General features: G+C 46.4%; 1 protein-coding gene across 2 annotated transcripts in view; it reads left to right on the plus strand.

Moving 5' to 3' along the window:
- The first annotated feature begins 494 nt into the window (after positions 1-494).
- Positions 495-25,432, plus strand: part of LOC129869054 (pecanex-like protein 3) — a 28,584-nt gene continuing 3,646 nt past the window's right edge. The window contains exons 1-33 of one of the 2 annotated variants that reach the window (XM_055943526.1): positions 495-737; positions 1,872-2,343; positions 2,888-3,096; positions 3,285-3,390; positions 3,585-3,624; positions 3,764-3,859; positions 4,013-5,758; positions 6,051-6,180; positions 7,872-8,041; positions 8,288-8,345; positions 8,431-8,581; positions 11,145-11,302; positions 13,332-13,485; positions 13,667-13,699; positions 13,817-13,988; positions 14,105-14,215; positions 14,333-14,534; positions 17,242-17,347; positions 18,038-18,130; positions 18,249-18,399; positions 18,510-18,654; positions 18,835-19,012; positions 20,329-20,437; positions 20,635-20,764; positions 21,179-21,237; positions 21,322-21,537; positions 21,702-21,955; positions 22,063-22,293; positions 22,452-22,558; positions 22,674-22,821; positions 23,453-23,958; positions 24,163-24,338; positions 24,506-24,915. In XM_055943526.1, the coding sequence (XP_055799501.1) occupies positions 2,191-2,343; positions 2,888-3,096; positions 3,285-3,390; positions 3,585-3,624; positions 3,764-3,859; positions 4,013-5,758; positions 6,051-6,180; positions 7,872-8,041; positions 8,288-8,345; positions 8,431-8,581; positions 11,145-11,302; positions 13,332-13,485; positions 13,667-13,699; positions 13,817-13,988; positions 14,105-14,215; positions 14,333-14,534; positions 17,242-17,347; positions 18,038-18,130; positions 18,249-18,399; positions 18,510-18,654; positions 18,835-19,012; positions 20,329-20,437; positions 20,635-20,764; positions 21,179-21,237; positions 21,322-21,537; positions 21,702-21,955; positions 22,063-22,293; positions 22,452-22,558; positions 22,674-22,821; positions 23,453-23,958; positions 24,163-24,338; positions 24,506-24,915 (6,708 nt within the window). In that variant the 5' untranslated portion in view covers positions 495-737; positions 1,872-2,190. Of the gene's footprint in view, positions 2,344-2,887; positions 3,097-3,284; positions 3,391-3,584; positions 3,625-3,763; positions 3,860-4,012; positions 5,759-6,050; positions 6,181-7,871; positions 8,042-8,287; positions 8,346-8,430; positions 8,582-11,144; positions 11,303-13,331; positions 13,486-13,666; positions 13,700-13,816; positions 13,989-14,104; positions 14,216-14,332; positions 14,535-17,241; positions 17,348-18,037; positions 18,131-18,248; positions 18,400-18,509; positions 18,655-18,834; positions 19,013-20,328; positions 20,438-20,634; positions 20,765-21,178; positions 21,238-21,321; positions 21,538-21,701; positions 21,956-22,062; positions 22,294-22,451; positions 22,559-22,673; positions 22,822-23,452; positions 23,959-24,162; positions 24,339-24,505; positions 24,916-25,432 lie in introns of both variants that reach the window. The other variant, XM_055943525.1, reaches the window with a different exon arrangement.

Raw genomic sequence — 25,432 nt, forward strand, 5'->3', positions numbered from 1 at the left:
TAAGGCTGCACTGAAATCGAACAAAGCTAAACTTATGGCCAAAGAACAGTAGTCTCAGAAATCCCAGACCTAGGACTAGAAAGACTGACTTTTATTGTTTTGTGAATATCACATCAGAATTAATTTCCTCATGTGCCCAGTAATGTGAGAATAAAATGGCAATAACATTTCCCCCCTAAAGTTCCATAACTCCTAGACCTGTACAAATATTCAAGGGTAAAACTGTATAATAACAAAAACTGTAAAAACAAATGTGTGGAAACTTTTTGGAAGCGCTTTTATAAAGATGCAGAGTGGCATGGTCATGTTTCAGCATCTGGCAAACAATCTTCGATTATCATGGTGTACTGATTGTCATAGCAATCAGTTTCTTTGCTGTCTTTTTTTTAATTTTGAGGCTTTGCTTTCTGTTCACCAATTGTAAAAGCTGTTGTGGAAATATAGCTAGCTACATATTAGAAGAAGAATGACTAATGCAACACGACCAAAATGACACTGTGGAATGTCATTCTCTTCCTGTGTGGGTTTTTGCTTCCCGTGTGAATTATTGTAGCAGCTAGCGAGCTAACGAATAGGAGCTTTTTAACGCTAGCTAGCCAGCTAGCGAACACATGATAAGGGCAATGACGCAAATCTGTACAAACTGACAGTTTGTCTTAAACAAAAAGTAGATATCTACTGTGTCTTTCCAAAGAAGAAAGACCACCGTCACCTGAAAACAATGATAGCCAACTGTGGTAAGCTAGCCAAATGTACTAGCTAACAACCCGCAGTGGTAAGGAAAAATACGAGATTCTTTAGCTAGCGACGTTACTGCTTTACACGGAAGAGAAGCGGCACAGCTGAGCAGCGTTGATTTACCTAAGGGAGTCGTCGACAAACCATTTAATACTATATAGTTATCACGAGAGGTTACGAAGTTTTCTATCTAGCCAAACACTCCGTCTCAATTCTGATAGCTAATTTAGCGTTGGCTGTTTTATTTTGATGTGGCCTAACTAGCATGCTAATCGAGCGTTCATGATGTAATTGCTGCCAAATCTCTATGTTAGCCATTCTGTTTATTCCGACACATTATAATGCATTTGTTTATGAGTATTATCTCGAAATTACATGTTGATGTCTTGTTTTGGAAGCACAACTAAGGTTACCTAGCTAAGTAGCAATGGTTGGTATATAGCTAACTGCTAACTATTTGGTTATAGCTAACGTTAGCATGTATCTAATGTTAAGTGTTTTCAGTTGACAAATCAGCTAGGTATCTTGCTATGTTTGTTGGTGGCGTGCATTGGTTGGCAAATAACGTCTGGAGGAAATTGTTGATAGCTAAAATAACATGTAGGCAGCTGCTAGCTAGCATTACCTAGCCAGCTAACTTAGATAACAGTAAAATACGTTATATTGTGTCTATCAGTCAGTAGGTTGGCCTTGACGCTAACGTTATAGCTACCAAGGGGTCATGAAAAATATAATTCCTAGTTAGTTGGGTTATGAACTAAGCTCCCGAATGGCTAATGGGTAGCTAGCTAGCTTTCTGCATTGGCTGATTCAGATACTTTAGGGTAGTATACATATATATCTACGGAGTATCATTGCAGATGTTTATTCTGATCATTTCTCAGGATTCATAAAGCTTCCGGTCTCATGAGGTTGAGGACTCCAACTACATATCTAAAGAAATGAGTCCAACCTAGTTACGGCTCCATCTCAGAGTAGGAACGTTATTATGATTGCCTGTGACATTAGAGCGATGCACGGCGTCTTCCTCTGAAGGATGTTATCAGGACCTACTCTTAATTTATTGAAGTGTGACTCAAAATGCTGGAAATGTGTGAAGAGACCAACCAAAGCAGTTGTGATTTTTCTTCCAGATGAATGTTATTTAGTCAGTGGGTCACCACCAGTGTGCCAAAAAGTAATTCTCCAGATAAAGCAAGGATTACTTTTTAGCAAGAACTGCACAGCAAAGCAGCCCAGTCTGGAGCACGAACATGCACAGCCTCCCTTGAGATACACTAAGGACTATACACCAGAAAGTGAAGAGGACTGTCTTCAACTGACTCATTAACTTTTCATCCTCAATGGAAGTGCCGTTGTAGATACGTGAACGGGTGGCTACAACTGGACCGTCTGGAGCTCCAGCCTTAGAGGAAACCTTGCAACCCTGGGTTGGCTGCTCTGAGGGGGACAATGGGTTCCCAAGCTCTTCAGATACTGCGGCAGGGGGTGTGGGCTTCGCTCACAGGAGGCTGGTATGTGGACCCCCATCAGAGCACGTTCTCCAACTGCTTCCACCTGTACCTCTGGATCTTTCTCCTGGCCTTCCCTTTCCTACTCTACATGGTGAGGGGACAATTTCTGATTTCTGTAGATAAAAAGGGTGGAAAAATTCATTTCGACTGGGTGTCATGTTCGTCAGGCACTTTTTACATACACATTTAGTAGTGCAGTAACAGCCACTATTCAGGTCAAACTGGTTTTTATCATAGGACAGGAGAAAAGGATGATGTTGGTAATAAAGTGGAACAGACCGTACCATTTTCCCCTCCATATTCAAAACGACATTACTTCTCTTACTTTCATGTTTAAGCTTTTGTGGTCAAACGTGTTAATATTTGCTCTAGTGAAGCGTGTTACCTGTAAACCAGACATGTTATGTCCTCTCAAGCTGTCATGTCCGTCATCTTTGAAGAGTGGTCCTTCCTTGTCTGTAATATGATGCCCAATTTGTCCATGTGCCTGCCTAACTAGGTGAACCATTTGTTCTTTTACTGGTATTGAGAACAAGGCATTGTTTCACTACCCTCATCATGGGCTAGCCTACTTTTATTCCCAGCTCTGGACTCAATCTTTCTCCTCCCCTCCCCTCTCTTGTCCTTCCGTCCAGTCTCTCCCCCCCAGCCTGGTCGTGGCAGGTGTGTACTGTGCTGTGGTGGCAGCCTTCTTCACAGCCATAAAGGCAGTGAACTTTCGCCTCCATGCCATGTTCGACCTGGGGGAGATAGTGGAGAAGAGGCAGGCCTCGCTCATAACCGACGCCCCACGGCTAGAAGAGGGGGATGATGGGTCCGGAGGCCACGACGGGAATCAGCACGGGTACTGGTGGAGATTTCCAAATCCTAATGGAATCCTTTTTTTGTTAAATCATGTCAAAACAAGATGTCATTCTATGTACATTGAGGGGAGAGGCTCATTTGTGTTGATGCTTTGAGGGCTGTTATTTCACATGATTGTGGGCAGATTTTAGTGTTGTGTTTTCTCATGTTGCTATGTTCCCCTCTCAGGGACAGCAATGTTGGTGTGGAGATGACTGTGTTCAGGAAGGTCAACTCAACACCTCCAGTTCGCTGCAGCTCCCAGCACTCTCTGTTTGGACTCAACCAGGTGTCGGTGAGGACTGCCTTGCATATACACCGCACACATACATACTCTTTTAACATAGTTCCACGCAACAAACTGCACACTTCATGCACACTGCACAGGAACATGAAATGATTGGGTTGTTTAATCCCATACAAATGATCTATATTCCTGTGATATTCAATCTTTATCCAACAAATGTTTTTGTTGTTGTTTCCCCTCAGGAGTTTTTGCCTCAGCTTGATGACAGTGGAGGCTCCAAGGGTATAGCATTAATCTAACTCCACTCTAACCGCAGTGTTGTGGTTGGTAAAGTAGATCTGACTAAGAGTTGCTGTGTTTTTTTTTTTTTTATCCAACATGGGCAACAGTGTAATTTAGGGACTGCTTCTTCTCTTCTCAGATATCAAGGATCTGATGCGAGAGCAAGGCAGCAACAACTTGATTGTCACGTCAGCACACCGGGAGATTCTCCGCCACAGCTCCCAGGACCCGATCCGTAAGCATAGCGTTACACTGGAAATAGACCTAGAATCTTTTGTCCAGGTGCAAAATGGTGATATAATGTTTATTTAATCCAACGCAAAACACGTTAGCTATGTTGGTCTTTGCTTTGTCGTGTGTATTTAGTTTGGATTTTCACTTCTTTCAGATGTTGCCAATGTTGCCAACATGGTCCAGTCCTGCTTGGCTGCTGCTCTAGGAGGAGAGTTCCCGGGTCTAAGGGGAGTGGGAGCAGGGATGTCAGGGGGATTTGGTAGCTTACAACCTGGGGAGTGCATCTCCATCCCCCCCTCCCCTTCCAGTCAGGAAGACGGAGGAGAGAAGGGCCAGTTGGAAGAGATTGAGGGGATGCTGGAGCAGCTGTCTCAGCAGAGTCCTGATGAGGATGTGATCGTGATGGGGGCCTACTCCCCCCTGGGCCCCTCTGCTGAGTCGGGGAGCCTGGGGGACACTCCCATCAGCCCTCTCATAAAGAGCAGTCTGAGTGAGGAGCTGAGTGAGAACCTGTTGGGGCTGGGCCTTGACCCTGTGGCCTTCGCCCCAGGAACAGAGCACCCAGGCAGCCGCAGTGGGGTGGCCATGGCCGCTGGCTCCACAGACAGCTGCTTCAGTGGGGGCGGGGCAGCCACGGACCGCGAGACCCTCAGCACCGTCAGCAGCTACCGCAGTGAGAAGACTGACTCCACCCAGCTGGAGAGCCCTTCACTCAGCCTGCCACGGAACATAGACGCAGGGACACCGACCTCTGCCCCAGCCCTGGGAACCAGTACCCTAGAGCCAGCAGAGGAGCCAGTGCTGCAGGGGGGAAGTGATACTGACGACCTGTCGGACAGCGAACTGCTGCGCTCCCCCGCCAAAGAGTGCTCTCTGGGCCAGGAGCTTGATAGGACACTAGTGGAAGGGGAAGATTTGCCACATGTCCCCTCAGATATTGCACAGCCCCCCTCCCTCCAGGACTCATCTCCCTCCAGTAGTGGGCACTCCGAGGCCTGTGATCTGGACAGGAGGGTTCCCCCCCTCCCCCCTCCGAGGCAGGCCAGCTCGGTGCCGTCAGGGCTGGCCCTGGGTCTAGTGTGTTCTGAGCCTGCGTTGCCCGTCTCCTCCACCCCATTCCTGCACTCTGAGCAGTCCTCTCTGCAGGCCCAGCAGGTGGTGCGCCCCAAAGACTTGAAGCTGCTGCGGACCGGTGGCAGTAGTGTGGGCCACCGGCCTGGCCGCAGGAAAGCCCCTCGTAAGCGAGGTGGAGCGGGAAACAGCAGCTTTGACTGCAGCTCCTACAGGCGGCACCACGGGCAGCACAGAGACTACATCCCAGTGCGTAGCCGGCTGGGGGCTAAGGCCTACAGCGAGAGCCTGTTTGAGGACTCCAGTGACGAGGACGACGGCAGTGACATGAGCGCCGGCTCAAGTCTGGGCTCCCAGAGACGCTACAGCTCTGACGACGACGACGATGACGATTCGAGCTCCTCTACCTCCTGCTACTCCCCTGACCTCGCTAACGCTGGCATTACGAACCCGCCCCCCTCCTCCACCCAGCTGCCCAACCCCAGGGAAGGAGAGTTGTCTGAGACGGCTGGCCCATCCCACTCCCAAAGGGCTCAGAGGTCAGCTAGCACGGCTAGTGCTAAGACTCACGCCAGGGTGCTCAGTATGGACGGGGCCGGTGGGGGCCACACTAACACTGTGGCCCTACCCTCCACCATGCTGACCTCCTCCACCCCCGCTCCACGAACCCTCACCGTCTCCAAGTCAGACCTGGAGGCCCGGACCAGCCATACAGACGGCTTCCCTGGAACTCACCACCATCGCCTGGACTCTCTGGGAGGCTCCTGGGCTGGCAACCAGACGGGCTGGAGGGCCGGGGAACTGGTGGAGGAGGGAGCTGTTGGGGGAGGTGAGACATACTATCCTCTCTAACTCTGGGCCTTTACTCATAACGTGTGCTGATCTAGGATCAGATCGCCCCTGTCCATTTCATTATAATCTAAAAGGCTAATATGATTCTAGATCAGCAAACCCTACTTTTATACATTCCCATTCAAGATGGAAAGCTCTGAAATGCGTTACTGTTTCATTGAAATTTGGATTGTTTGCTATATTTACTCCATTAATCAGGGTCAGGTATTTCTAGAATTCAACATCTGAAATGAACGTCCTTGTACTAATGTGAATATCTGCTGCCCCAGCTCTGGCCCCAGAGGAGGGGGGCAAGCGGGACTCGGTGAGCAGTGTGAAGAGGACCCAGGCCATCCGCAGGCGACACAACGCGGGGAGCAACCCCACACCACCCCCCTCTACCATGGGCTCCCCACCCAGGTTGGTCCAGTCAAACACTTCCAGACCAGCGTGCTTGCTACACAGTTGAAGTCGGAAGTTTACATACACCTTAGCCAAATACATTTAAACTCAGTTTTTCACAATTCCTGACATTTAATCCTAGTAAAAATTCCCTGTCTTAGGTCAGTTAGGATCACCACTTTATTTTAAGAATGTGAAATGTCAGAATAATAGTACAGAGAATGATTTCAGCTTTTGTTTCTTTCATCACATTCCCAGTGGGTCAGAAGTTTACATACACTCAATTAGTATTTGGGAGCATTGCCTTTCAGTTGTTTAACGTGGGTCAAACGTTTCAGGTAGCCTTCCACAAGCTTCCCACAATAAGTTGGATGAATTTTGGCCCATTCCTCCTGACAGAGCTGGTGTAACTGAGTCAGGTTTGTAGACCTCCTTGCTCGCACACGCTTTTTCAGTTCTGCCCACATATTTTCTATAGGATTGAGGTCAGGGCTTTGTGATGGCCACTCCAATACCTTGACTTTGTTGTCCTTAAACCATTTTGCCACAACTTTGGAAGTATGCTTGGGGTCATTGTCCATTTGTAAGACCCATTTGCGATCAAGCTTTAACTTCCTGACTGATGTCTTGAGATGTTGCTTCAATATATCCACATAATTTTCCTTCCTCATGATGCCATCTATTTTGTGAAGTGCACCAGTCCCTCCTGCAGCAAAGCACCTCCACAACATGATGCTGCCACCCCTGTGCTTCACGGTTGGGATGGTGTTCTTCGGCTTGCAAGCATCCCCCTTTTTCCTCCAAACATAACGATTGTCATGATGGCCAAACAGTTCTATTTTTGTTTCATCAGACCAAAGGACATTTCTCCAAAAAGTACTATCTGTGTCCCCAAGTGCAGTTGTTTACTGTGTCTGGCTTTTTTATGGCGGTTTTGGAGCAGTGGCTTCTTCCTTGCTGAGCGGCATTTCAGGTTACATCAATATAGAACTCGTTTTACTGTGGATCTAGGTCCTTTGCTCTTCTGGGATTGATTTGCACTTTTCGCACCAAAGTACATTCATCCCTAGGAGACAGAGCGCGTCTCCTTCCTGAGCAATATGACGGCTACGTGGTCCCATGGTGTTTATACCTGCGTACTATTGTTTGTACAGATGAACGTGATAGCTTCAGGTGTTTGGAAATTGCTCCCAAGGATGAACCAGACTTGTGGAGGTCTACAATTTTTTTCTTTCTGAGGTCTTGGATGATTTCGTTTGATTTTCCCATGATGTCAAGCAAAGAGGCACTGAGTTTGAAGGTGGGCCTTGAAATACATCCACAGGTACACCTCCAATTGACTCAAAGGATGTCAATTAGCCTATCAGAAGCTTCTCAAGCCATGACATCATTTTCTGGAGTTTTCCAAGCTGTTGGAAGGAACACTCAACTTAGTGTATGTAAACTTCTGTCCCACTGGAATTGTGATACAGTGAATTATCTGTCTGTAAACAATTGTTGGAAAAATGACTTGTCATGCGCAAAGTAGATGTCTTTACCGACTTGCCAAAACTATAGTTTGTTAACAAGAAATTTGTGGAGTGGTTGAAAAACAAGTTTTAATTACTCCAACCTAAGTGAATGTAAACTTCTGACTTCAACTGTATCTCTTATGCCAGTCACCTCCGTATGTACATGCTCCGTAAAGCCCAGCTCCTGTCTTCCTGTAGTCTCCAGGACCTCCAGCGTGCCCGTACCTCCTCACACTCGCGGACCCGGACCCTGCCCTCTGCCTTACAGTTCGCCACCTCACTACTGCTGCCCCGCGGGGGGGTCCACGAGGCCTCTACCTTCGACGACACCACAGAGGGGGCTGTGCACTACTTTTATGACGAGGGTGGTGAGTGTATGGGGATGCTAGGCTGAGCCTCGCTTTTGAACCTTGGGGGGGGGGGGGTGCATTGGGGGGTGCCCTCTCTCATTTTAATAAACCTAGCCTGAAGAGAGCGAGAAATAAGCCCCATTGTTTGTGGGCTTTACTGAGGCATTCATGTATTTAAATTTGCATAGCAAATGATTCTGTCCTAGTTTACGATGTAGTCGATGCTCTCCATTCATTGTTGTCGCTGTGCTGGTGTTTTTCCAGGAGTGAAGAGATCGTACACGTTTGGACCTGCTGGAGGCGGTTATGAGGACCCAGTGGCGTAAGTGTCTCTCTCTGATGCGCTTTAGGCTCTTTGCCTGGAACTGATTTTGATGTGTCTGGGCCCCTCCCTCTTCTTCTCTCAGGGAGCGAGAACGACAGTCCCAATCCTCCAGCTTCACTTCCACTGATGTCCAGGAGGGGGCCCCGGTGCTTACCATGCTCCAGCCTAGGCCCGTGGTTCTGCAGGGCATGCAGGTACGCAGGGTGCCCCTGGAGATGTCAGAGATGCCAGAGGTGAGAGGAAACACCATTCAAATTCCTGTTTCAACAGCTTTGTTCCGAAGCTGTATCCGTACGCATTGGATACAGTGATCACAATATAGTGGCTATATCCGGGAAAGCCAAAGTTCCAACAGCTCGGCCTAAAATTGTGTGTATGAGATCATACAAAATATTTTGCTGTGACTCTTGTGGATGATGTAAAAAATATTTTTTGGTCTGATGTGATTAATAAGGAGCATCAAGACATTGTACTTGATGAATTTATGACATTGCTTCTTCCAGTTATTGATAATCATGCACCTGTTAAGAAACTGACTGTTAGAACTGTTAAGGCTCCATGGATTGATGAGGAATTGAAAAACTGTATGGCTGAAAGAGATGGGGCAAAAGGAGTGGCTAATAAGTCTGGCTGCACATCTGACTGGCTGACTTACTGCAAATTGATAAATGTGACTTAACTCAACAAAAAGAAGAAGAAACTGTATTATGAGGCCAAGATCAATAATAGGAAACAACTTTGGAGTACTTTAAAGGAAATTATGGGCAGTAAGACAAATTCAACTCCATTTTTCATCGAATCAGATGGCTTATTCATCACACAACCGTTTTGATGTTGCAAATTATTTTAATTATTACGTCATTGGCAAAGTGGGCAAACTTAGGCAGGAAATGCCAACAACGAACAGTGAGCCATCATACTCATGTATAAAAAATTTAAAAAATAATGAAAGAAGCATTGCAAGTTTTTGAATTTTGTCAAGTTAGTGTGGGAGAGGTGGGAAAATGATTATCGATCAATAATGACAAACCTCCTAGCATTGACAACTTAGATGGAAAGCTACTGAGGATGGTAGCTGACTCTATAGCCACTCCTGTCTGTCATATCTTTAATCTGAGCCTAGAGGAAAGTATTTGTCCTCAGGCCTGGAGGGAAGCCAAAGTCATTCCGCTTCCCAAGAGTGGTAAAGCGGCCTTTACTGGTTCTAACAGCAGACCTATCAGCTTGCTGCAAGGCTCTTAGTAAACTGTTGGGAAAAATTGTGTTTGACCAAATACAATGCTACTTCTCTGTAAAAACAAAATAACAACAGACTTTCATCATGCTTATAGAGAAGGGCACTCAACATGTACTCCACTGACACAAATGTCTGATGATTGGTTGAAAGAAATTGATAATAAGATTGTGGGAGCTGTACTCTTAGATTTCAGTGCAGCCTTTGATTTTATTGACCATAACCTGTTGTTGAGAATGTATGTGTTATGGCTTTTCAACCTCTGCCATATCGTGGATTCAGAGCTATCTATCTAATAGAACTCAAAGGGCTTTCTTTAATGGAAGCTTCTCAAATGTCAAACATGTAAAGTGTGGTGTACCACAGGGCAGCTTTCTAGGCCCTTTACTTTTTTCCATTTTTGGCAATGACCTGCCTCTGTCAATAAAAAAAGCATGTGTGTTCATGTATGCTGATGTTTCAAACAAATACGCATCAGCAACCACAGCTAATGAAATCACTGAAACCCTTAACAAAGTATGTTTTGGAATGGGTGGCTAGTAGTTAACTGGTTCTGAACATGTCTAAAACTATGAGCATTGTATTTGGTACAAATCATTCCCTAAGTTCTAGACCTCAGCTGTCTCTGGTAATGAATGGTGTGGCTGTTGAACAAGTTGAGGAGAATAAATGACTTGCTGTTACCTTAGATTGTAAACTGTCATGTTTAAAACATATAGATTCAATGGTTGTAAAGATGGGGAGAGGTCTGTCTGTAATAAAGAGATGCTCTGCTTTTTTGACACCACACTCCACAAAGCAAGTCCTGCAGGCTCTAGTTTTATCTTAGCTTGATTATTGTACAGTCATGTGGTCAAGTGCTGCAAAGAAAGACCTAGTTAAGCTTTAGCTGGCCCAGAACAGAGCGGGATGTCTTGCTCTTCATCGTAATTAGAGGGCTAATATTAATACTAGGCATGCCAGTCTCTCTTGGCTAAGAGTTGAGGAAAGACTGACTGCGTCACTTCTTGTTTTTATAAGAAACAATGTGTTGGAAATTCCAAATTGTTTGCCTAGTCAACTTCTACACAGCACTGACACACACACACTTAACCCACCTTTTCACAGTCCCCAGGTCCAGAACAAATTTAAAGAAACGCACCATATTATACAGAGCCAGGAGTGCAGAGAACTCCCTTCCATCTTATATAGTGCATGTGAACAGCAAACCTGGTTTTAAAAAAGTAAAGCAAAACCTCACGGCAGAACGCTTCTCCTCTGGGTGACCTACTTGTGTGTGTGGGTACTGACATGTATTGGTAACTGATAGCTGCACTCACACACACTACATGTAAATGTATGCAAATTGTAAAGTATTTTGACTAATGTTTATTTCGTTATGTCGGACCCCAGTAGGGCTTGCTGCTGGCGTCGGCTAATGGGGATCCTAATCAATCAAATCAAAATCATGTGTTTCAGACAAAATTAACCCTCTGGACATTTCTTGCAAATTCCTGTAAATGTGGCTTTAGTTTATTTTAAATGTTTTAATGTTTGACTTGAATCCCCCTCTCTATCTCCAGTTTGACCTGGACCATGAGTCTCTGCATGAGTCCCACGAGAACACGCTGATGATCGAGGAGAAGGCCAAGCCCAAACAGTACTATCGTTTCTGGGTGCTGCCAGGGAAGTGGCTGAGGGTACGCTACGACCGCCTGGCCCTGCTGGCGCTACTGGACAGGTGAGACACACCAGCTAGCTAGTTTATCGAAGTGGTAATATGATCCAATGTTTGTCACTGTACTGAGGAGGAAGCCAAGGTTTCGTTAACCTCTACCGCTTCTCTCTCCTGGATCCGGGATCCTCCTCATCAAAAAAGCTGACTAGCATAGCCTAGCCTAACGCGACAGGGATATCATATAATATAATTTCATGAAATCACAAGTCCAATACAGCAAATGAAAGATAAACATCTTGTGAATCCAGCCATCATTTCCGATTTTTAAAATGTTTTACAGCGAAAACGCAATATATATTTATATTAGCTCACCACAATAGCCAAACACACAACGCCATGTTTTCACCATGTTTCCACCGCAAAGGTAGCTTTCACAAAACCCACAAATAGAGATAAAATTCATCACTAACCTTGAACAACTTCATCAGATGACAGTCTTATAACATCATGTTATACAATACATTTATGTTTTGTTCGAAAATGTGCATATTTGAGGTATAAATCGTAGTTTTACATTGCAGCCAGAATAATTACAGAGAGCAACGTGAAATACATAAATACTCATAAAACATTCATGAAAAATACATGGTGTACAGCAAATGAAAGATAAACATCTTGTGAATCCGGCCAATATTTCTTTTTTTTGTGTGTTTTACAGCGAAAAACACAATATATATTTATATTAGCTCACCACAATAGCTAAACACACAACGCCATTTATTCACCATAAAGATAGCTTTCACAAAACCCACAAATAGAGATAAAATTAATCACTAACCTTTGGACAACTTCATCAGATGACAGTCTTATAACATCATGTTATACAATACATTTATGTTTTGTTTGAAAATGTGCATATTTAGAGCTACAAATCCTGGTTTTACATTGTGAATACGTAGCCATAATGCACCAAATTGTCCGGAGATATTTTGGACAGTCACGTAATCTAACCAAAAAACTAATCATAAACTTTACTAAAAAATACATGTTGTGCAGCAAATGAAAGATACACTGGTTCTTAATGCAACCGCTGTGTTAGATTAAAAAAAAAAAAACTTTAGTACAACATACAGCATGCAATATAGTGAGACAGCGCTCACATATTCTCCGCCTTGTTGGAGCCAACACAAACCACAAAAATACGAAATAACATCATAAATATTCTCTTACTTTTGATGATCTTCCATCAGAATGTTGTGCAAGGAGTCCTAGTTCCAGAATAAATTGTTGTTTTGTTTTAGAATGTCCATTTCTTCTGTCGAATTAGCAACTTTGGCTAGCCATGTGGAGGGCACATGTACAAGAAATCTTTGCGCACTGAACGGAAAATTCCAAAATTCCCAATAAACGTTGAATAAACTGGTCAAACTCGGTTGAAAATCCTACTTTAGGATGTTTTTCTCATATGTATCCAATAAAATCAGAGCCGGAGCATTTTGTCGTGTATACGTAACGCATTTCAGAAGACAATGTTAGGTTCCCTGGTGCGCAGTTGAATACTGACAAAAGAGCGGACCTGTCACTCAAAAAGCTCTCATTCGGTCTCAGATCAAGCTAGACACCCCATTCAACATTCTACTGCCTGTTGACATCTAGTGGAAGGTGTATGAAGTGCATACAGATCCATAAATATAAGCCAGTTGAATAGGCAGGCCCCATTTTCAGAATTTTCACTTCCTGTTTGGAAGTTTGCTGCCAAATGAGTTCTGTTTTACTCACAGATATAATTCAAACAGTGTTTTCTATCCAATAGTAATAATAATATGCATATTGTTGCATATTGTATGATATTGTATGATCTAGAACAGAGTACGAGGCCGTTTCATTTGGGCACGATTTTTTCCCAAAGTGAAAACAGCGCCCCCTATTTAGAAGTTAAGAGGTTCTTTTATATACTGTGGAGTAACAGTGTTAGGGTTACTGCTTTCTCCAAAAATATAGCATTTTCTGGAAAACCTGGGCATTTTTTGTAACGTTACTGGAATTTTGCAACCCTGGACAGTAAATTACCTCTATTGTGTCTGTCCTGTAGGAACCGTGGTGTAGGGGAGAATGTGTTTGCTGTGGTGCTGGCCAGCATGGTGGCCTTCCTGGGGTTCCTGCTCCTCTTGCAGGGCTTCTTCAGGGACATCTGGGTCTTCCAGTTCTGCCTGGTCATCGCCAGCTGTCAGTACTCACTACTGAAGGTACACAACACAAGTCATAAGGATTCAATAAAGTTCTATTCAAATCCTATATTCCCTTTTTATTAAAACAGTAATACAGTAAAAAATCAACTGCCAACACGTTTGTTGAACCGTAATAGACCAGTGTTAACTTGACGTAAACTAATGTGTTAATTCTTGAAATGACTCTCTCCTTCCTCAGAGTGTTCAACCAGATGCAGCCTCCCCAATGCATGTAAGTGGATGATGCCATTCAAACATCTGTCTTGGTCATTATCAAGTTGGTAACCTATCTATCGTTGATTCTTGTTTTGATGGCACAACCTGATGACTGTCTGGTCTAACCCGTCAGGGCCATAACTGGGTCATCGTGTACAGTCGGCCCGTCTACTTCTGCCTGTGCTGTGCTCTCATCTGGGTGTTAGACGTGGCAGGGCGCTCAGGCCACCTGCAGCCCTTCTCACTCTACGGCGTCACCTTCTTCTCCGCTCACTTCCTGCTCTGTGCCAGGGACGTGCTCATAGGTCAGTCAGTGTTAGCAACTTCTAGCTGTGTGCTGTTATGTATTTTGTATCGTGTTGCGACCAACCAACTCATTCAAGCCCTTTCTCCCTCTCTCTGTCTCTTTCTTCCCCCTCAGTGTTTGCCTTGTGTTTCCCCGTCATTTTCCTTTTTGGGCTTCTACCTCAGGTCAATACCTTCCTCATGTGTCTGCTGGAGCAGGTTGACATGCACATTTTTGGGGGAACAGGTAAGACAGGGCCACACAGTGAGATGCCATTCACTGTAATTCACAAAGTAAATTCTCAGTTTTTTGTTGAGTGATGCCTGTTGACCCTGTGTGTGTGTGTGTGGTTTCTCTCCACAGCCACCACCAGCCCCCTGTCGTCTCTTTACAGCCTGTTACGCAGTGTGTTGGTGGCTGCGTTGCTCTATGGATTCTGCCTCGGGGCTATCAATGCGCCCTGGGAACACCCCCATGTGCCAGTACTGTTTTCAGTGTTCTGCGGCCTGCTCCTGGCCCTCTCCTACCACCTGAGCCGCCAAAGCAGTGACCCTGTCATCCTGTGGTCAGTATACCTCTACTCTTTAGTGTTGCATACCCGAAACCTCTGTGCTTTTTTGCTACTACAACATGAAAAAACGGTCCGGTATTAGAATGATGTATTCATATATATTGTTTTGTAAATAAATACACTACCGTTCAAAAGTTTGGGGTCACTTAGAAATGTCTTTGTTTTTGGGGAAAAAAGCACATGTTTTTGTCCATTTTTAAAATAACATCAAATTGATCAGAAATACAGTGCAGACATTGTTAATGTTGTAAATGACTATTGTAGCTGGAAACGGCTGATTTTTAATGGAATATCTACACAGGCGTACAGAGGCCCATTATCAGCAACCATCACTCCTGTGTTCCAATGGCACGTTGTGTCAGCTAATCCAAGTTTATCATTTTAAAAGGCTAATTGGTCATTAGAAAACTCTTTTGCAATTATGCTAGCACAGCTGAAAACTGTTGTCCTGATTTAAATAAGCAATAAAACTGTCCTTCTTTAGACTAGTTGAGTATCTGGAGCATTTGTGGGTTCGATTACAGGCTCAAAATGGCCAGAAACAAATAGCTTTCTTCTGAAACTCGTCAGTCCATTCTTGGTCTGAGAAATTAAGGCTATTGCATGCAAGAAAAAGCCAAGAAACTGAAGATCTCGTACAATGCTGTGTACTACTCCCTTCATAGAACAGAGCAAACTGGCTCTAACCAGAATAGGAAGAGTGGGAGGGCCCGGTGCACAACTGAGCAAGAGGACATGTACAGTAGAGTGTCTAATTTGAGAAAGACGCCTCACAAGTCCTCAACTGGCAGCTTCATGAAACAGTACTCGCAAAACACCAGTCTCAACGTCTACAGTGAAAAGGAAGAGGCGACTCCGGGATGCTGGCCTTCTAGGCAGAGTTGCAAAGAAAAAGCCATATCTCAGACTGGCAAATAAAAGATTAAGATGGGCAAAATAACATACACAGGACAGAGGAACTCTGCCTAGAAGGCCAGCATCCTGGATTTGCCTCTTGACTGTTGAGTCAAATTTCTGCCTTGCTAGAGCTGCCCCGGTCAACTGTAAGTGCTGTTATTGTGAAGTGGAAACGTGTATGAGCAAAAACGGCTCAGCTGCGAAGTGGGAGACCACTCAAGCTCACAAAACGGCACAGCCGGGTGCTAGAAATGCGCAGTTTGTAAAAATCGCCTGTCCTCGGTTGCACCACTCACTACCGAGTTCCAAACTGCCTCTGGAAGCAACGTCAGCGTAATAACTGTTCGTCAAGAGCTTCGTGAAATGGGTTTCCATGGCCGATCAGCCACACACGAGCGTAAGATCACCATGCGCAATGCCAAGCGTCGGTTGGAGTGGTGTAAAGTTCTCTGCCATTGGACTCTGGAGCAGTGGAAACGCGTTCTTTGGAGTGATGATTCACGCTTAACCATCTGGCAGTCTGATGGCTGAATCTGGGTTTGGCGGATGCCAGGAGAACACTACCTGCCCGAATGCATAGTGGCGTCTAAAGTTTGGTGGAGGAGGGATAATGGTCTGGGGCTGTTTTTCATGATTCGGGCTAGGTCCCTTACATGCTGACCACACCGCTTGCGCGCCTCAAGCGAGCGTCTGCGTAGCCAGGCGCTAAAATAGAAATTGGTTCTATTTGTGACGCTCAACGCGCTGCAAGTGTGGCCTCTCCCATCTCCTCATTGGTTTTTAGGAGCATACACCCACGTGGGTGAATGAAAGATGAACTTAGGTCCACACTCCGGTTGGTTTTAGTAATGCTGTAGAGTTGGTTGCCAACCGCTATATAAAGTCCAAAGAAGAAAAAGAAGCCTGAAGGAAGGAGGAGATATGGCGAGAAACGAATTCGGTTTACTGTTTTATCTGTGGATTAATTGTTGTGGTAGAGGACCTTGTGCATTTCAGGTAAAATAACAACCCAATGTTTATATACCAGGACAAATTAGCGAGCAACAGCAAGCTAGATAGCTAAATTGCCATAAATGTTTAAGACTTTTTGACCTGTCCCCAAATTAATATAATTGGTTCAGAGTTTGTTTTGATAGTTCAACCTGCGTGTCCTGATCACTTCTGGTGTGGGTGAACAAAATCACGCGCGTGTTTGGTCAGTCTGGTTTGGTCAGCAATGCTGTCTATCTGTACTGTTAGTTCCTCTATTTCCTTTTTTTAAGATGAACTCTGACCGAACTACTTTTTGTTTTAAAGATGGGTATTGAATTGCATGTCCTCCAAAGGCACATATTTTAAAAGTGTCCCATACAATAAGGGGGTCTGCTGTACCTATATTTTTTACCCAAGTTGATTTGAAGACATGAACAGAATGCATCAGGGATTGGTTGTTTCATTTTATTTTGTGTTCATTTTGGAGTTGAATCTCCTCTTCAAAAAAGTAACCAGAACTGACCATTTCACAGTGCATCCCCGTGTTTTTTTGTTGATGTGGTATCGTTTTATCATTGTGATACTAAACCTATTATCGGTATCGAAGTCAAAATTCTGGTATCGTGACAACACTACTCTTTACGGCTCTGTGTCTGGTCAATGGACAGCTCATTACTGTCTCTGCGTTGATTTAATATAAATATGATGCCAATGATATACCCACGGGTACCTTGAAACTCACTAATTCCCTGATCCTAGCTACTGTCTTAAGATCAACTCTACCCTGTATCACTCATATCATACATTACACTGCATGTGTTTTTCTCTCTAGGTCTCTGGTCCGCTCGAAGTTCTTTCCCGAGCTGGAGAGCCGGACCCCTGAGGAGCCTCCTCTGGAGATCAAAGACCCCCTGCCTGAGAAGCTACGCGACTCTGTAGTAAGATCAAGGATGCGTCCCAAATGGCTCTGGTTAAAAAAAGTAGTGCACTATCAAATTGTATTTGTCACATGCGCCGAATACAACAGGTGTAGGACCTTGCAATGAAGTGCTTACTGACAAGCCCTTAACCAACAACGCAGTTTTAAGAAAAATAAGAAATAAAAGTAACAAATAATTCAAGAGCAGCAGTAAAATAACAATAGCGAGGCTATATACAAGGGGTACCTGTACACTATGTAGGGAATAGGGTGCTATTTGGGACTCACAAAGCAGTGACAGACTGACCAGGTGAATGCAATTATCACTTATTGATGTCACTTGTTAAATCCACTTCAATCAGTGTAGATGAAGGGGAGGAGACAGGTTAAAGAAGGATTTGTAAACCTTGAGGCATGGATTGTGTATGTGTGCCATTGAGGGTGAATGGGCAAGACAAAGATTTAAGTGCCTTTGAACGGGGTATGGTAGTAGGTGCGAGTGTGTCAAGAACTTTCGACACCTTGTATAGTCCAATGCGCCGACGAATTGAGGCTGTTCCGAGGGGGGAAAGGGTTGCAACTCAATATTAGGAAGGTGTTCCTAATGTTTTGTCCGCTCAGCGAATATAACATAAATGTTTGAATGCGGTTGGTGGTCTGAGGTTTTAAAACCCTCTTCATCTCTCTCTGTCTGTTTTTTTTTTTACAGAGAGAGATTTTCCACTCGGATCTGGTCATGTTTCCCCTCATGGCTGTCATCACGTTTGCCATCAGTGCCAGCACCGTGTTCATCGCTCTGCAGGTCAGTCAACTCACCTGGTCGACTGTAGATGGACGATATGACGTTTCAATATCTAGAGAGAAACCCTTCTGGTTTTCTATGACACTCCCCAGTGAAACCTTGTCTCTCTTCCCTCCAGCCTGCTCTTAGTTATATCTTGTACATGGTGGCCGGGGTGGTGGGCTTCCTCACACACTACCTGTTGCCTCAGCTCCGCAAGCAGCTGCCCTGGTTCTGCCTGGCCCACCCCGTGCTCCGTTCTCGAGAGTACAGCCAGTTCGAGGTCCGCGGTAAGTAGCAACCCGTCACCCCCTAAACGCACACGTTCACACGCCCTGAAGAATTGTGTCGAAGCCTGTGGTTTGTCATTGATTGTTTTGCTATGCCCTGTTCATCCCAGATGCCGCCCAGTTGATGTGGTTCGAGAAGCTGTATGCGTGGCTGCAGTGTGTGGAGAAGTATGTCATCTATCCGGCTGTAGTGCTCAACTCCCTCACTACAGAGGCGCAGCGCGTCAGCCTGAAACCCAAGGAGCTTGACATCTAGTAAGCAGCTCAAGCCATCCCCTTTTACCAACCTCACCACGCGTTCCTCTCCCTCCCTCATCCCATCTATCCACCCAGTCAGAGCTGAGGGCATGTTTGAGACCACGCTTTGTTATTGCACCATTAATGTGTTTTGATGTCCCCCTCCTCTCGGTCTCTCTCTCCTTCCCCTCCCTCCAGCGGCCGTGCTCTCTTCATCTCTCTGGCGGGGATGAAGCTGCTGCGTTCGTCGTTCTGCGCCCCGTCTCTGCAGTACGTCACGCTGTCCTTCACCGCCCTCTTCTTCCTCTTCGACTACCCACACTTCTCAGAGACCTTCCTGCTCGACTACTTCTTCATGTCCATCCTCTTCAGCAAGGTACAAAATACTCCTCCCTGGGATTTGGTTTTGCACAAATTCAACCAAATGAAAGTACCTACACATACTTAGCTGTATGTATACTGAACAAAAATATAAATGCAACGTGTGACAATTAAAAAGACTTGAATGAGTTAGTCCATATAAGGAAATCGGTCAATTGAAATGAATTCATTAGGCCCTAATCTATGGATTTCACATGACTGGGTAGGGTTGCAGACATGGGAGGGCATAGGCTCACACACTTGGCTGCCAGGCCCACCCAATCAGAATCAGTTTTTCCCCACAAAAGGGCTTTATTACAGACAGAAATACTCCTCAGCACCCCCCCATCAGACGATCCCACAGGTGAAGAAGCCGGTTGTGGAGGTCCTGGGCTGGCGTGGTTACACGTGTTCTGTGGTTGTGAGGCCGGTTAGACGTACTGCCAAATTTTCTGAAACAATGGAGGCAGCTTATGGTAGAGAAATGAACATACAATTTTCTGGCAACAGCTCTGGTGGACATTCCTGCAGTCAGCGTGTCAATTGTACGCTCCCTCAAAACTTGAAACATCTGTGGCATTGTGACAAAACTACACATTTTAAAGTGGCCTTTTATTGTCCCCAGCACAAGGTGCACCTGTGTAATGATCATGCTGTTTAATGATATGCCACACCTGTCAGGTGGATGAATTTTCTTGGCAAATGAGAAATGCTTAATAACAGGGATATAAAACAAACATTTGTGCACAACATTTGAGAGAAATAAGCTTTTCGTGCGTATAGAAAATGTCTCTGAATTTATTTTATTTCAGCTCATGAAACATGGGACCAACACTTTACATGTTGCGTTGATATTTTTGCTCAGCGTAGTTGTATACTCTGACCCTTAAAGGCAAATGTCATCGTTTTCCCACATCATAATCATCAGCACCACCCCACCATCGACACACACTGTATGTTAAAATGGAGTGTTTCCATGTTTTTTTTTTGTAAAAACAGAGGAAGAATAGTGTTTCCAGTGACATCATCAACCAATGAATAGGCAATGCCTACTAACACTTGGTTAAAATCACATGATGCACACCGATGTCATTTGAAAAACGTATCTTTTATTCTTTTTTATTTTTTTTATGTAAAACATAAACGTGCCATTTTCATATACGGTATGTTGATGTTAGGGTGGTGCTGGAGATTGATGCATATGCCGTTGAACATGTTTGAAATGTCCCTTTTTTATAAGTAATTTCTGGCTACGCAAGAATGTTCCGTTGAGAAATGACTGGACTCGGGTGTTTGATCGCTCACGTTAGATTGGATGGTTTCTCGTTACAGCTCTGGGACCTGCTCTACAAGCTGCGTTTTGTCCTCACCTACATCGCTCCCTGGCAGATCACCTGGGGCTCTGCCTTCCACGCCTTCGCCCAGCCCTTCGCTGTGCCCCGTATCCCTGTACACTGGTGTCTGTGATCAGCAGAAAACTGTTGGTTAGATTACACCCTTGTTCAACAAAGTTCTTTCTGCACTCCCTGTTGCTCATTAGCCCGTGAGAAAAAGTGTTTAAACAACACTAAATGCTGTGCGCATTGGATGTCCTGTGTGTTAGTGTTGTCTGTTAGAGGTCCTTAACCTAACTCTCAGACTCAGCCATGCTGTTTGTCCAGGCCGTGTTCTCTGCTCTCTTCTCTACCCCTCTTAACCCTGTCCTGGGCAGTGCTGTGTTCGTCACCTCCTACACCAGGCCCGTCAAGTTCTGGGAGAGAGACTACAAGTGAGTTCTTTACTTTCCAGGAGCCCGAGAGAGGTAGAGATGCATTGTTCAGACCATGTGGGGGGTGTATTCACTAGGAACCAAACAGACACAAACGGGAACCAAACAGGGAAGGACCTACCTAAATGTGTCCAATAGAAACTCTCTTGTTTTCGTGGGCAAAACGTTTTCTGCATAGAGTAAACGGTTTCCATTGAAAAATGTTTTGGACTAATGATTACACCCCATGACTCTAGCAGTTGCTTGTTGCCGTTCAGAGGTCAATGTTAAAACCGGATTAAGGAGATTATTGCTAAATGCCGTGAAAGCTAGCAGGCTGCATTACCATTTTACACAAGTCACCACCTGTCTTGTGAAACGTGCCGTTTCTAGAGCCTCTGTGTCGCCCGGTTAACATAATATCTGTCTTTCCAGCACCAAGAGGGTTGATCACTCCAACACGCGACTGGCCACCCAGCTGGACCGCAACCCAGGTCAGCTGCCGCAGTCTTCCTTCCCCTCATCTAACATTCTCTAAAAGGACTCTGCTCTCATGCCTGTGGTCTCCTCTCTTCCAGGTGCTGACGACAACAACCTGAACTCCATCTTCTATGAGCACCTGACGCGCTCTCTGCAGCACAGCCTGTGTGGCGATCTGCTGCTGGGCCGCTGGGGAAACTACACCACAGGAGACTGCTTCATCCTGGCCTCCGACTACCTCAACGCCCTGGTGCACATCATCGAGATCGGCAACGGCCTGGTCACCTTCCAGCTGAGGGGGCTGGAGTTCAGGGGTGAGGAGGAGGGGAGAGGGTTTGGGCTAGAATGAGCTTTTATGGAACCGAGTTCAATGTGGTGGGCTTTAATGGTTTGAACGCGAGGTGGACAAGTTGAAAATGCTATCTTTTCTCTCTCTGCCGTTGTCCCTCATCCCCCTCTCCCGGTGTCTCTCCCCCAGGTACCTACTGCCAGCAGCGGGAGGTGGAGGCCATCACCGAAGGGGTGGAGGAGGACGAGGGCTGCTGCTGCTGTGAGCCAGGCCACCTGCCCCACATGCTCTCCTTCAACGCGGCGTTCGGCCAGCGCTGGCTGGCCTGGGAGGTGGCCGCCACCAAGTACGTCCTGGAGGGCTACAGCATCAGCGACAACAACGCTGCCTCCATGCTGCAGGTGTTCGACCTGCGCAAGATCCTCATTACCTACTACGTCAAGGTGTGTGATCCATCCTGAACATACAGTGAACTGTAAAATGAGATACAATAACATGTCAATTGAACAGTAGATGGCCCGGTCTGTAACCAGTGTTTCCTCTACCGTAGAGCATCATCTTCTACGTGAGTCGCTCTCCTAAACTGGAGGAGTGGCTGGCCAATGAGACGGTCCAGGAGGCGCTGCGGCCCTGCCTGGGCCCGGCCTACGTGGACAGTGACCCGACTTTCAACCTGAACATAGACGAGGACTACGACCACAGGGCCTCTGGCGTCACCCCCACTGCCTTCTGTATGGTCTACCTGGACTGGATCCAGTACTGCAACAGCAGACGCCCGACGGTTAGTGTTCCTTCTCATCTAACTGTTGTGTAGCTGTCAATTCACATTTAAAAAATATATATAAAAAATGATATCTATATTTTTTAAACCAGAACTTTCCATAGCAATGTCATTAGTGTTATCAGCCGACTAGCTTAATGAAATGCTTTGTGTTATAGCCAGTGGAGGACAGCGAGAGGGATTCTCCGCTGATCATCCTGTGTTTTGGCCTCTGCATCCTGGGGAGACGGGCTCTGGGCACAGCCTCCCACAGCATGTCAGCCAGGTAAGTCTCAGGGCCGGACTGTCTGTCTGTTCGCTAACTGAGCATGTAATATGTCTCTAATGTGATCACGTATAACCGACGGTGACTATCCGTACGTTTGTACCCCGCCTGTCAGCTTGGAGCCTTTCCTGTACGGCCTCCACGCCCTCTTCAAGGGGGACTTCCGCATCACCTCTCCCAGGGACGAGTGGGTGTTTGCTGACATGGACCTGTTGAACAGGGTGGTGGCCCCCGGGGTGCGCATGTCCCTCAAACTGCACCAGGTAAGACATGTCATATGGACGTGACTCATTACAGACAGTATGGTGGTCAATGTAATGTCATCACCCACACTAAGGGTGCGTTCGTAAATTCACTCTGGAGTGTCAAGAGTGCGCTCTGGGCTGTCCGTAGAATTCAAAGCGTTGTCAGATTGTCCGTTCGGAAATTCAGAGCGTTTCCCTCTCCCGACAGCAGTCAAGCACCCAAGGTAAATGGCTAGCGTTGGCTAGCTTGCTATCTACTTGCAGACACAAATGAGAGAACAGCTCACTGACCGTTTTACTCGCCCTAGCAGAGCTGGTTAGGCTGTTTTTGTTATCCCAAGGGTTAATGGCTGCAACTGTGTTACTGGCAACAATTGTGTTCTGTTTTTTTCCCGCCAATATTTACTGACACCAGGTTGTTTTGTAAATTCACCAACTGTTCTGAGCTCGGGCACACTCAAACCAGAGTGCTCTGAACTCGCCGTAGATTGCCAGAGCGAATTTACGAGCGCACCCTAAGAATTTACGATTTTCTTTAGAAACATTGTGGTGGCCAGAGCAGAGACTAAGAAGTTTAATGATGACATCGCTCACACTAAACAAAGTATCGTCTCCGACCCCCCCCCCCCCCCTCCCCCTCCTCCAACAGGACCACTTCACGTCCCCAGACGAGTACGAGGACCCGGTGGTTCTGTACGACGCCATCACTGCCAACGAGGAGAAGATGCTGATCAGCCACGAGGGCGACCCGGTGTGGCGCAGCGCCATCCTGGCCAACATGCCCTCGCTGCTGGCCCTGCGCCACGTCATGGACGACGGCAGCGACGAGTACAAGATCATCATGCTCAACAAGCGGTTCCTCAGCTTCAGGGTCATCAAGGTGAACAGGGAGTGTGTGCGCGGCCTGTGGGCGGGGCAGCAGCAGGAGCTGGTGTTCCTGCGGAACCGGAACCCGGAGCGCGGCAGCATACAGAACGCCAAGCAGGCCCTGAGGAACATGATCAACTCGTCATGTGACCAGCCCATCGGCTACCCCATCTACGTGTCGCCCCTCACCACCTCCTACGCAGGGGGGCACACCCAGCTCCGCTCCGTCTGGGGGGGGCCTATCAGCCCCCATAACATCTACACCTGGCTCATCAGCAGCTGGGACAGGTACACTTACATTACACAGCCTGCAGTAGCCATGGTAGGACTGATATACGCACACACACACACACACACAGCCAGGTATTCCTGCGAAGTTCACATACTATCACGCACATGCCATACACGGATGTTCTCTCGCTCTCTCTCGCACACGCCCACTGACCGTGTGCGATAAGACGGTTTAATTTGAACTCTGTCTCTCCCCTGCAGGTTACAGAAGGGTTGTGGGGCTGGCTGCAACAGTGGAGGGAACATCGAGGACTCGGACTGCGGCGGTGGCTCCACCTCCATCTCCAACAACCCAGCGGCTCACACCACCCAGAGCACCCCGGCCTCCAGCTTGCCCCTGCCCCAGCCCCATTTCACCTCCATCCACCCCCCCATGGGTGAGCTCAGGACCCCACCACTCACTACAGCCTCTGATGTCCACTGTTCAGCTGCTGCTAGCTATTATAGCAATGTCAATACTGTCAGTATGCTGACAGCCATGGAACTGTTTGTGTAATGATTGCATTCTGTAATGTGTATGAAATGCCTCTCGTTGTCACTGTAGGAACTGACAACCCTGTGGGTCCCACCCCCACCTGGCCCCACCACCCTCAGCCCCTCCCCTTGGCCCTGCTCAGCCAGTCAGAGGGCAGGATGGACGCTGGGCTGGTCACCTCCCTCCACCGGACCTCGTCCATCCAGGGCCTCCTGGGCCAGCACCTGTCCAGCTCCCAGCTGTCCTTCAGTAGCTCTGTGGCCATGCCTTCCCTGCCCGGCCCGGAGCGCTTCTGCCCAGGCAGCTTCCAGGAGGGGGTGCACAGAGGGTCCGGACGGACAGGACATGGCCTGGGGCAGGGCAGCGGGCTGCCCTATGAGGGCCTCTACGGGAAGTGGAGCCTGTCTGGCAGAAAGGGCTTCAACGGGCCTGCCTCCGCTGAGAGCGACAGCGGAGGGTCTCCGTGCATACGGACACAGGTGAGGATAGTAAAACAACGTAGTGTGTGCGTGTGTGTGGGGGGGAGCTAGAGCATAGCGTGACTGTCTTTATGAACTAGGGCCGTCCCCGACTAAAAAGCTCATCGATGGGTTGAACATTTTCAAATGTGTATTTTTCTATATATATATATATATATATATATATATATATATATATATATATATATATATATATATATATATATATATATATATATATATATATAGACACCCTATGTGTGTAAAATAAAATCAACTATATGTAGGCTACTGAGCTTGTCTGATGCTTTAAGCACACTGTGATTCATGACTCGAGGGAGCCAGAGATCAACCTTACCAGAATAAAGAAAATCAACTGTTCCAGACCCTCTTCCTTCCGCTGCTGCTGGCCTTGGCAGATTCTGCTGTTAGACTCCTGCTGCTACGCTCCTAATAGGCTACACCAGGGGGTCTGCAACCTTTTGCATTTAGAGTGCCATTTTATTTTACCCTTTCTACTGATCTGCGTGCCCGTTGT

The sequence above is a fragment of the Salvelinus fontinalis genome, chromosome 13 (genome assembly GCF_029448725.1).
Source record: "Salvelinus fontinalis isolate EN_2023a chromosome 13, ASM2944872v1, whole genome shotgun sequence".
NCBI classification, from domain to species: domain Eukaryota; kingdom Metazoa; phylum Chordata; class Actinopteri; order Salmoniformes; family Salmonidae; genus Salvelinus; species Salvelinus fontinalis.